This window comes from Argopecten irradians, chromosome 1, assembly GCF_041381155.1.
Source record: "Argopecten irradians isolate NY chromosome 1, Ai_NY, whole genome shotgun sequence".
In the NCBI taxonomy this organism is placed as follows: Eukaryota; Metazoa; Mollusca; class Bivalvia; order Pectinida; family Pectinidae; genus Argopecten; species Argopecten irradians.
The window spans coordinates 33,235,478-33,248,068 of NC_091134.1; the positions used below are offsets into that span (position 1 = coordinate 33,235,478).

Genomic DNA, 12,591 nt, shown 5'->3' on the forward strand with positions numbered 1-12,591 from the left:
TGTAGGGAATAGTCTCAACTTTCATTTGTACTTTCCCCAATGGCTCTAGTTGTGCAAATTGCATTTTGGGACAGATTGTTGATTTTGATCATTGAAGTTTGTTACTACCATATCTCAAAGTACTTAAGGGATCTATAAAATATTTATATGTAGGTTCCTCCATGACCCCAATTGTTCATATTTCAATTTGGGACCAAATGGTAAATAAGATGGCCGACATCTTGAATTTTGATAATTGAAGTTTTTTCCCCACTATTTCCTAGGAAGTAATGATAGTATCTTTCTCAAATTCCATATGCAGTTTGTAGTTGTAGTTGACCCTTGAACATCAAAGTCACCATTTATACAAGATATCGGGGAGGGATTTTTGCATTTGCCATTTACGATTTGTAGCCATTTCCTTTGAAACAAGAGTATGGACCAATTACAAACTTAAAAACATGGCCACCTGTTATTTTGTCAAAAGGTCTTTCAAATTTATTTTTCTCAAACCCGAAAAAATCAAAAGCCACAAATTGAATCACTGTCCACAGGCTTTTTATTGTATAATAAAATGTTTAACTGAAACCATAGGCCTCAATGACTTTCTGGTATGGTGCAATTTTGGATGCTACATTCTTTGTCGCCTTGGCTCTCAACACCTACAAAATATAAAACAAACAATCATTTATTATGCAAATCAAAAGAAATCTTTATGAATGTCTTTAACTCATTCATCCCTGTAATTTCACAATGAACTGGTCAAGTCGTAGAATGAGAAGAGTACAACTTTATCATAAGGGTGATGAGTTGCATCATATAAGTCCTGTTTATACAAGGCATTTCCGGTTCACTTTAATTATAACTTGTAGTTAATTAGTGACATTTAAGACCAGGTGTTTGTAATCATTGTACAAATTCTTAATATGATTCGAACATATTTGGAAGTATAGATCAGCTAAAACATTTAAACCAACTTATTTTCAATGCGTTTCATTTATACCTTTTTGGTTTTCTATTATAATTGGTGAAAAATAAATCACAGTGAAAATTCCCTGCAAGTACAAAAGTGTTTTACATGTAAATCACGAAATTAAATTGCCATGTAAACGTCATTAGCAACGTGAAAATCAGTTGGTTTACAGTATATAACCTAGTAAATTATTGGTTACTTACAGCAGCTGCCTTCTTCTGCTGGTAGAACTGCTTTGATTTGACCTTCCTCTTGGCTTCAAGGGTAGAAATCACAGTCTGGTACTTCCATCCAACTTCATGGGCCAGACGGTTGAGGTCACAGAACTGAAAAGGGAAAAAAGATTGTGGTAAAATCTAAGGTCCACTCTGTAAACTATACAATTAATGTCTTGGGTTGTATGTAAATCTAGGTTGGGTGTAAAATGTAAAATTCTGTATGTATTTGCTTTTGCATTTGACGATGTATCTTAACATACACTCTTGGACTCGTTTATTGAACTTTGACTCGCCTTTCAAAAAGAAAAGTGCTGACAAGGTGATAGTCATTTCACATCAACTTTCATGAACACGAGGTACAAATGTGATGTTCATCCCAATGGTTTAATTAAATTGATAGATGTCTGCCTCAGTTGGTGGTACATGAATTGTTTTCATGACTTGTCAACAAAGATTCGGTGTGACATGGTTTCTCATCATCAACAAACATCTGATAAACGCAACATTGTCCGCAGGTTAAAATACTTAAATATAATTTTGTATACATGGTAATCCCCTGAATAACATAAATAATGAAAAGAAAATGAAAGATGGAAAGAGAAATTTATTACAAAATCAATGATGCTTTCAAAGTCATTTTCCTTGTAATTCATCCAAAACCTATTGCCAATAACACAATTAAAACGCTCAATTAACTTTTTAAGTTGGAACAAACTCTTTACTTATCCTTTTGTAATGTTTATACATGTATTAATGTCTCTAAAAACAATGATATCTGGATCATTCTGTGCCTGTCTCAGTTGGTGGTACATGAATTGTTTTCATGACATGTCAATTGGATTCGGTGTGACATGGTTTCTCATCATCAACAGGAACTAACAATAGACATATCCGTATTGACATATCAGGATAAGTATATCAATGTTTACATAACTTATACACTTCGACCAAGATTTAAGTCGCAGCCAAAAAGGAAAATAGCAATAAAAATGAAAATCACACACAAAACAAAAACAACAGGGGCTTGATAATATACAATACATACACTGAAATATGTTTTATTATCTATATATTGGACTCATCAAAAGGGCCATTTTAGCATTTCAAAATGAAAGGCTTGGCGTCTGTCTCAGTTGGTGGTACATGAATTGTTTTCATAAAATGTCAACTAGATTCGGTGCGACATGATTTCTCATAATCAACAAGCATCACTGCACTGGTACAACATTTTATACTTTGAGGTGTTAATTATCAATCAAAAGAAGAATAGGTCTGGAAGTTGTTTCAAATAAAACTATTTTCAGTACTGCATATATCCCTAAAATGTGCTATTTCAAACTGATCTTGAAAATAATCTTAATCACAGATTATTTTACTTCATAAAGTTAACTGTATCAACAGACAGTGTTTACCTTGTTCTGCTACAAAGTTTAGAGATAATGGAAGCTTGTCTCAGTTGGTGGTAGAAGACAATGACCACATGTTCATCAAACAATGAATCGGCGAGTTCATTCATCATTAACAAGCAAGTAAGTATGGTCAGATTGTAGAAATACATATATTTTTTAAATCAAATGTATTTTATATTTGCACTTAAAAAAGCATGCATGAATTGATGACAAGTTTACTTTTGATATGTAGAGGAAAATCTGCTTAAGAAAGTATATACTTTTTCATCCCACAAATTACAAAGCATGGTGCATATACTGTAAATGTACCAACAAAAGCTATTCTTTATTTCAGAACTTTGTTTTTTATTTAACAACTTGAGAGTAACTACTTAATTTTCTGTGTCTGCCTCAGTTGGTGGTACATGAATTGTTTTCATGAAATGTCAACAAGATTCGGTGTGACATGGTTTCTCATCATCAGCAAGCATCACTGCACTGGTGGGACATTTTATACTTAAAACTATCCATTGAATTAATTTTAAGGTGTTATACTCATTACACCAATTGCAAGTCGAAAGAAATATAAGAAAAGAAGTGGTTTCAAATAAAATATTTTTAGTACTTGGTATACACCTTGTTATCTCAATGTAATCTTGAAAATAATCTTCATAACAGATTATTTTCTTTCATAAAGTTTACTGTATCAACAGTCAGTGTTTACTTTGTTCTATTTATAAGCTATTAAGTTTTGATATACTGGAGGTTGATTAATCAACTAATGCAACTTGACCTTTTGTTAACCAAGCTTGTCTCAGTTGGTGGTAGAAGACAATGACCACATGTTCATCAAACAATGAATCGGCGAGTTCATTCATCATTAACAAGCAAGTAAGTATGGTCAGATTGTAGACATACATTTTTTAAAAACCAAATATATCCAAAGTATTGTAGTTGAAAATGACTACTGTATTTGAAATTTCTGTTTACCAACTAAAAGTATTTCTTTATTCCAGAACGTTAGAACAAATACATCAGGTAAATTTTCTTTGTCTGCCTCAGTTGGTGGTACATGAATTGTTTTCATGAAATGTCAACAAGATTCGGTGTGACATGGTTTCTCATCATCAGCAGATATGCAATAGACAAAACATTTACATACAACTTTTTTTCTCACTGAAAGAAACAGAAACCACAACATAATTTTCTTCCATTTCCTCTTTTCTGCAATTAAATATAACAGGCGGACGATACTACAAATCCCTTATTTAATACTAAACTTTGCACACATTGATTCAGTAAGCCATCCCTTCCATAATTGTTTCTGATCAAAATTTTCTTTTACTTAGGATATGAAAACTATTTTTTGGCCTAATATCACCGCAGATAAATATTTTTTTAAATTTTTATAAAATGTAAAGTTTTACAGATAGTTTTGTTGAGAGCATTAATTAATATCAGTGCTTCCCAAATCATTGAAGTTTGTAAATTTTTTTCTGTGTCTGCCTCAGTTGGTGGTACATGAATTGTTTTCATGAAATGTCAACAAGATTCGGTGTGACATGGTTTCTCATCATCAGCAAACGCCAGAAACTATGATGTCTTTACTACCTCTCGAGTAACATAAAATTTAAATGATATTACTTAACAAGGCAATTACATTGACTGAAGCATACAAACTAAAAGCTTACTTCTTAATAAAGTAGGTGGAAAAAGAAAATTGAATGCCAAACTGGGTACTAATTTCAAAATCTTTATTATTTATCCTTTATAATATATCCTTTGATAATACAAATATCCATAAGTTATGAGGATTAGTTAAAGGTGAAGTTTCAAGGTTTTGCTTTAGCATTAGTTTTTTCTACAGATGTTGGGTTATCTTATGTAGATTACAAAATGTACCTATGAATAACTATTCTACAGTATAAAGGTGTTAGTTGATTGTGATAATAGAAAACCAAGTTGATGACCAGCTGTCCTAATCTGAAGGAGTGCCCTCCCTTTACCTGTAAATAAATGCTTGCCTCAGTTGGTGGTAGAAGACAATGATCACATTTTCATTGTATAATGAATCGGTGAGTTCATTCATCATCAACAAGCACTTGATGAACATTAAACTTTATTCCCAATTATGTTACTGTTGGTATTTGGGGGTATACTGTAAACCAACTCTTGCAAGCTATTTACTTTTGCAAATTCCATGATCAGAGTAAACAGAATTTGCAAAAGTTTATCCCCACAAATTACATTACAATACACCATATGTATTGAAAGGAATTTCCATTCAATTTTCAAATCCACCGAACAAAGTTGGTTTACAACAGTTACATGTGCTTTTCCTATGGGATTAAAAATACCTTTCTGCATGGGTGAATCCTTAGGACTTTGAGTGCGGAAGGAACAACCATCCTCTTCTGTTTGTCATAAGGAGCTGGGATTCCTTCAAACACCTTTAGTCTGGCAAGGGCCTCCTTTCCTCTAGCAAGTTTGTGAGGCAACATACCTACAAATAAGCAATTTTACCCATGAAATCAAGCTTTAAAAGTCTTAAGATATTTTTTTTACAACAATTGCACCAGCTTCAAACAAACATCAGATCAATATTTTTTTTTTCATTTTTGATCAATGTAGGTAAGGTTTCATCATCACTTATTTGTTTGATTGACAGTTCTAGTTATTTCAGTTTGATTAAAATTCTTTCATTTTACCAATTATCATTGTTTGAATCCTATACATTTTATCAATAATTCTGACATAAATTTACCCAATTGTTCAAACACTCAAGAGATTTACAAGAAATGTTTGCATACAAAGTTAGAAGAATGAAAATCATTTTTTTTTAAATTCAACTACTTCTTTTCCCTATCATAACATGGAAAATTAGCAGTCCTCTTATAAACCTCTCAATAAAATTTCATTTTTTCATATCCCAAATCATAAGCATGTGCTAGAATTTTGAGAAATTATACATTCAATTACTTATTTGGTTTATAAATTATGATGCACTTTTCAATATCATTATGAGAAAGGACAAATATCAGATTATAATTTTGATTTCACAATAAAATCAATGTAGGTAAGGATGTATCATCACTTATTTGTCCACAATTTTTTATTTACCATATTTACAATAATTATTAATAATTTTTTGGTCAGAAAAGGATTACTCCGTTATACCTTTCACAGCCTTGTAGAACATCTTGCTTGGAGCCCTAAAATGGTAAGGTCCTCTTGTAGGCTTCACATTGCACCTCAGCTTCAGGTATTTCAATACCTTCACTAAAATAAAAAAAATGCATTTAATAACATGTAAACTAGTGCATAGTGCTAATATTTATGTTAACAGAGTAAAGTTTGGCTTCAGTATTTCGAGATGAGCACATTCAGATAAACTTATCATCAGTGTTTTTCAGACAATGTAGGTAAGTAATGGTCATCATCTGTGTCATCTTCATTAGAATCCAATTATAGTTTAGGTGTCACATATTAAATAAACAGTATAGGTAAAATTAACTAGTTTTAAGCTTTTTTTATTAACTGCGGTCAACCTAAGGATAGTGATTATGGTGTTTATATCAAAAGCTTATCTTCTAATACTCTGATGATCATAAAAAGGCAAAATTCATACCTCTAATTATCTAATTAAAGAGGTAGCTTTGCATAATTCTTTGTATAAAAGTTTTTGACGGCTTATCACAGGACTCGGAGCAAAATGGGAATAACAACCACCACTACAAAAGTCGATATCTTGAAAATTTTACATGATATATGTGCAATTTTAAACAAATCTAAATACTGAAAGGAGTATTAGCTAAAGGTAAACAGAAATGGCACCAAATACCACAACACATACATAAAACTGAACATTCTTTGTTTCAGAAGTATCAACATTTGGAATAAAATCAGTTTCTGTCATATTAATTAATATTTATATGTTTGCTTTTTGTCATTTCTCTTTTTCACTGTAAACAAGCACAATCAGACTTATTGTACATCTTCATTTACTTCAGACAATGTAGGTAAGTTTTAGTCATCATATCTGTGCTTTCTTAATTTTTGTTATGACTACATAGTCATTATATCATTATATCTAAAATATTTTATTTTGACTAATTACCAATCAGAAACCACGCTATTTATTTCATTTTTAAAAAGAAAATAACATGTTACTTACGCTTGTTCCTGTAGAAGTTTCCAGAGATGTTGATGCCCTCACATCTCAAAACCACGACTCGCTGCCCTACAGTGAAATAAATGAATCATATGCTGATTTAATTGCTATAAAATATGTTTTCCATTATCAATGCTATACCTGTCAAATATACAATTCTAATTTTTAAAAACTTTGCTACCAAATATAAAAGTTTTACAACTGAACAGCATACAATGATCATGTATAAATGGCTGCACAATTTCAAACAGATACATTGAAGCAAGATGTTCGTAATTTCATTCAAGCTCTCAGATAAACTTAACATCATTTGTCAGACAATGTAGGTAAAAGGCATCATTGAGCTTACATTACAAGGGGTGTCATAATCTTTCAGGAGAGGCAGTAAAATTGCAATTTCAGGGGGTACTTTTCTATACCATCTGTATGCTATCTAATGTAATTATGCCCAAATCAGGCAGTAGTACAGGGTACCGCCTGATATTGAAACCCCTGTAACATACCAGATAATAACACTAATTGCTTCTTTCACCTTATATAATATTATAATAAAATTACCGTAGAATTAAAGCATAAGGTATCAAATATTTTCATCAATCATATGAGTAATTTATTTCAAATGATTAATACCCCAGAACCAAGATTCACCTAACTAATTTTAAAAGCAATCAAATAAAAGACTCGTATAGTAAAGAAAGCTACTGTTGTAACAGAAGATTTACACCTCTGACGACTTCTTGATAAGTTATCAGAAGGCATTATTAAAGTTCGCTGTTCTAAACTTTTATGCAAGACTATACACTCTTATTGCAAATTAATTTGATATATTATAGCCTACTGTTCAAAGGTGTTGTTTATTGATGTTTTAGTACTCAGTGATGCTTATAATAGCATTATGTTGTCTCTCTTACTGAATTAATCCAATAGATTGAGCAGAAAAACTTATTATAAACCAAATTTAAAATCAATTTGATTGAAATGCAGATCCTTAGTCTCACTCCATTCAATAGCAGATCTCATTCTGTCAACATCCCAATTCAAAAGGTCACCAGAACAGAGTGACACTTGAGATCTGTATTTCAATAAGATTGATATAAATTTAATTATTGACTCCTAACAAGAGTAACCATTTGTAGAGGCACTAGCCCTTACAGGTCGAGGTCATAGACAGTATTGTTCTTGGGCTGGCGACAATCATACTGTTATAAACAGTTACTTTTATGGTCATACCATGGTAGCTTATCATTTTGAGTCTTCGGACATCAGAGATTCAGTATATTTGTGTTTTACAATTTTCAAAAATAAACTGAACACTACTTACAGTAATGTATAACATTCCAAATGGAATCCTCAGCAGTAATAATTAACTTCAAATTTATTTCAGAAGTTCAGACATTTATGAAAATACATCATCGGATCCATTTTACCATAATCTACACTTTTCTAAAACCATCTTCAATAGCAAGTCTATATTAAAGTTTTTAACCATCTAAATCTACTGCAGCACCATCTTAAATATCAGTTTGCGATTATTAAATTGCAAAATATTCTTTGCAACTATATGTATAAGGCTGCCAATTTATTCCCAATAAATCATAATTGCAAAAAGGTAGGGCACCTTTATTGGTCATATAAACAGTGGAACTCGGTTAATACGAACTCCAAGGGACCAGGATAAAATTTCGAGTTATCTGAGTGTTCGAATTAAGCAAGTTCTCATATCTACTGACTATCTCTTTACTTGGTATATATATAGACTACTTCCATGGCGTAAAACGATCTGAACAAGAGAGATGTCAAAATCGCCGATGGTAGTTGCAAAATTAAAACAAGAAAACCTAGATATAAATTTTGAAATGCCTTTCTACCGCAGATTTATGAAAAATAAATCAGCATTTCCGGCAATCTTGTTGTCCAAAAAAATTTTATATATGTTTTTTGTCATTCGGACTCAAAATATACTTCGTATTTTCCGAGTTCTTTGAGAGTTTTACGAATTCTAATTATCCGAGTTCTTTTAACAAAGATAAAGAGGGAATTAGGCCGGGACTGTCAAAGTACTTCGTATTAAGCCGTGTTGTCGAATTATCCGAGTTCGTATCAACCAAGTTCCACTGTACAGTGTTTCCGTATTTCCAAGGTAGCAAAAGACAAGAATCATGCTGTTGTTAACAGTTAATTTGATTGTCATATCAGTAGTTTTATCATTTTGAGTCTTCAACATCACAAATCCACTATAACTAATTCACTATCTCATTCAAGAATGGGCCTTCCAACATCAGAATTTCACTATCACAAACTCACTGCATTTCACGATCAGAAATTTACTATTACTAATTCACTTTATTTTATTATCATGAGTCTTTATCAGAAATTTACCATACGTAAAACAAATAATATACATAAACTGAAGAGAAGTGTACTACATTTCAAATGGAATCCTCAGCAGTAATGATTAGCTTCAAATTTTTTTCAGAAGTTCAGACATTTATGAAAATATACATCATTGGATCCATTTTTTTCCACTATCTATGCTTCTTAAACCATCTTATATATCAGTTCCTGATTATTACCTTGCAAAATGGTCTTTGCAACTAAGGCTGCCAGTCGACCCAACAAATGCCCTCTGGCATCAATAACGATGGGCTGAAAAACAAGACATCAAATGAATGAAACAGGATTGTCTATTAGGTTTTGAACATATATTACATACAGGTCCAGTACACTCTGCTGATTTACCTATATAGCTCGATACATCTATAATAGCTATTTATAGTTATAAACAGCTATATTAACATTGTTTTTACAAACACATGACTATGCGAGTCGCATCGTAAAAGCATGCAAAACTAAAATTTGGGTGTCTCATATAAAAGTGTTGCGCAAACACTTAAACGAAGAGATATCAGGTTGCAGGGTAGCTGATAGGACGACCTATCGCCATACTTAATCTATGTTTATTCCATGTAAAGAATATTTTTAAAGTAAACTAGTTTTGATAAATAGCCCATATTCTACTATACAATATCAATGATATTTGTTGCGTATATGCTTCTGTAGAAATACACCTAGAAGATACGGATAAAGAACTCTCGACCTCCGTACCAGCTAGTTAGACAGTATGGACAACATTCGGTTGCACTTGACTAACGGGAAGTATATACTGAAGAAGTCTGTGTGTTATGAAGGATGCAGAGAATGTATGTAAACATTATTTCTACTATCAAATGCAGGTACCCTACGTCCCAACAGTCTGTTGGAAGAGTATTTTGCAATATAAATATATGTAACCTGTGCTTACAATGAACAAGAGGCCAATGGCCTCGTAGCACGATGGTTCAGTTAATTAATGTTCAATGATTGGTTTTGACTAATATTCTTGATTATCAGTCATATACACTGTTTTAAACTAATAATTAATTAGGACAATTCAAATGACCACTGGTATTTAATTGTTATCAATGTTGGTATTAAAACAATCATAAAATTCTTTCAAGACAGATGTCATTCATCAAATGTTAAGTTATATATAGATCAACAGTTTTATAAAAATATTGATTTGTGCAGAAAAGTTTTTTTTTTCTGAGCAGGATTTTTAGTGTGAGCGTATGCAGAAGCAGCATCTTCTTAGTAAGAATATTGTTGGGACCAATTCAGATAGCATCAACTTAACTTTAATATTTGAAAATTTAATAAAATTCAAAATTTAACAAAACTTTTTATTCAAATTTATCAGAATATTGTTATATGATAAAAAATAATTGGGGAAATTTTTTCCTGTATGATTGCTTATCGATATCACACATGTACAACTATGTATAATCAAAGTGTTAAGTTGACTAGACTTTTAAAAGATACCTGCTGGAGGAGGGCTTAATTCATTATAGGTGACCAAAAAAAGATGTTTGGCTGTCCTGGTTATAAGATTTAAACTGAATTTGCTTTGAAATTTACATTGAAATTTATTACTTATCTTTTATCTCATTTTCTTCAACATAACATAAATTTCACAATTAAGATAACAATGCACAAGTTGTATTGGCTGGGTCTCGGCACAATGGAATGTGTACTACGGGTCAACAAATTGACATTGGCAGCTACAGTCGAGCCTTTCCCAGGGCCTTGATAACAAAATACATTAATTAACTCTCAACCATTGTTTTTCCCTTTAACAGTAAATGGTATATGTAACACATTTACACACACATATAGGCCTATAAACAGCATCTAGATGAAACTAGGGCACCTGACTTGTGACACTGTCCAGGGAATATAGATTATCCAACACAGGTAATTATGGTGTCATGACACTTTGAGTAACATATTTAAGAATAGAAAAATAATGAATATTTCTTAATTGCCTTAATCTTTTCTTAAACTATATTTCTTTTGTATGAAGTGGTACCGTCGGCCATATAATTTCCCATAATGCATTGTGTTTCTCATTTAAATATTACTATAGACAAAGAAGGAATGAAATATATTTGAATTCCTAAAAAATACAGTTTATGTCTGTTTGTCGCCAAGTTTTATCAGTTCCGTCCTTATCTATAACTACATGTCTGTGCCAAATTTCATTGCTGTTAATGGTGTATAACTTGAGATATCCTGTTCACAAGGTGATTTTCAAAACTAGGGGGTATGCTATAAGCTACGATGGAGCTACGCTCCATCGTGCTAAAAATAAACAATGCTTACAAACATGGCGAAATGTAACCCGAACATTAACGCACTTACCATTTTGCGCCCATGGACGTGTCAATTGAAAAATGCATGTGTATCTCGACTTAGCTATTTATAGCTATCTTGAATAGCCAAGATAGCTATAAATAGCTATTATAGATGTATCGAGCTATATAGGTCGATCGGCAGAGTGTACTGGACCTGATATAGAGCAAAAAAATAAGTTGATATGCTAATTATGTGATGTATACATTTTCAGGGTTTGTACTGGGTGTTCAATAAATGGGGACGGGTCTTCCTGAGATGAAATGGTGTCCCCTTATTTAATTGGAATGGAGTTTCAGAAAAAAGTGGAGTCCTTTCGATTTTCTACGCTTAAAAAGGATACGAGGATGGCATAAACACAAACCCCTGAAAAAATTTGATGCAGCTTTTGTAGATTACATGTTCAATCATACTTGATACATTTGAAGAATGTATTCATGTAGATATATCATCATTGGGCAAATTTGCAAACCTCTTGGAACTTTTTAGAAATTTAAAATAATTGAGGAAATGAGTATGTGGATAGCAATCTATTTTGGTAACATTGGTGAATTTAAAAGGTTTTCGTAGTATATCTATTAATTTAAATCATAATGTGGATTTTTTTTATGCCAACATTTAAAAGCGACTTATGGCAGAAACATATATACGTTAATTAGACATTTACTCTAACTACTAAATAAGAAGTGTTCTCGACACTCATGGCCATGCAGATGGTAAACAACTATTGCATGTCATGGCGTTCATAGCGCATTCGATATGTCTACAATAACCCATTAGGAAAGTCGGACAATAAAATATAACATGTAGTTAAATTCAAAACCTAAATAAATTTCAATAGACGCGAATATCAATCGCCCTGTGACGGGAGATTCCATTGGCCATGTTGGATCACTCCTTAGTTTTCATTTGAATTGTTTTTATTGTAATTATTCAGTTTTGTGTTATTTTATCGGTAAAAAGTAATCATTTGTGATATTTGACAGATTCTAAACCAGTTTCTTAGACTGAAACGACGTTAAATGTTCAATTTTTACAACACGGTTTGAGTAAGCACCTTGTTCTGTAAACCCATGGTGGAAAAAAGGAAGTACGAAGGGGTTTACACGTGGGTTTGCAGGGAGGACAGGAAGT

General features: G+C 32.0%; 1 protein-coding gene across 1 annotated transcript; it reads right to left on the bottom strand.

Annotated features, from left to right (window-relative positions):
• Positions 1-520: 520 nt before the first annotated feature.
• On the bottom strand, positions 521-12,591 carry LOC138324889 (large ribosomal subunit protein uL13-like). The gene is made up of 7 exons (XM_069270119.1): positions 12,515-12,591; positions 9,303-9,375; positions 6,733-6,798; positions 5,736-5,837; positions 4,916-5,061; positions 1,156-1,278; positions 521-641 (listed from the first exon to the last, which is right to left on the bottom strand). The coding sequence occupies exons 1-7, from the start codon at positions 12,530-12,532 to the stop codon at positions 558-560; spliced, it is 612 nt and encodes a 203-aa protein (XP_069126220.1). The 5' UTR covers positions 12,533-12,591; the 3' UTR covers positions 521-557.

Excerpts from the sequence above, each read along its gene's own strand:
- LOC138324889 (XM_069270119.1), bottom strand. Across the intron at positions 1,279-4,915 it reads GGATTCACCCATGCAGAAAG|TTCTGTGACCTCAACCGTCT; the intron begins GTATTTTTAATC and ends TTCCCTTTTCAG. Across the intron at positions 642-1,155 it reads AGCAGAAGAAGGCAGCTGCT|GTGTTGAGAGCCAAGGCGAC; the intron begins GTAAGTAACCAA and ends TATATTTTGTAG.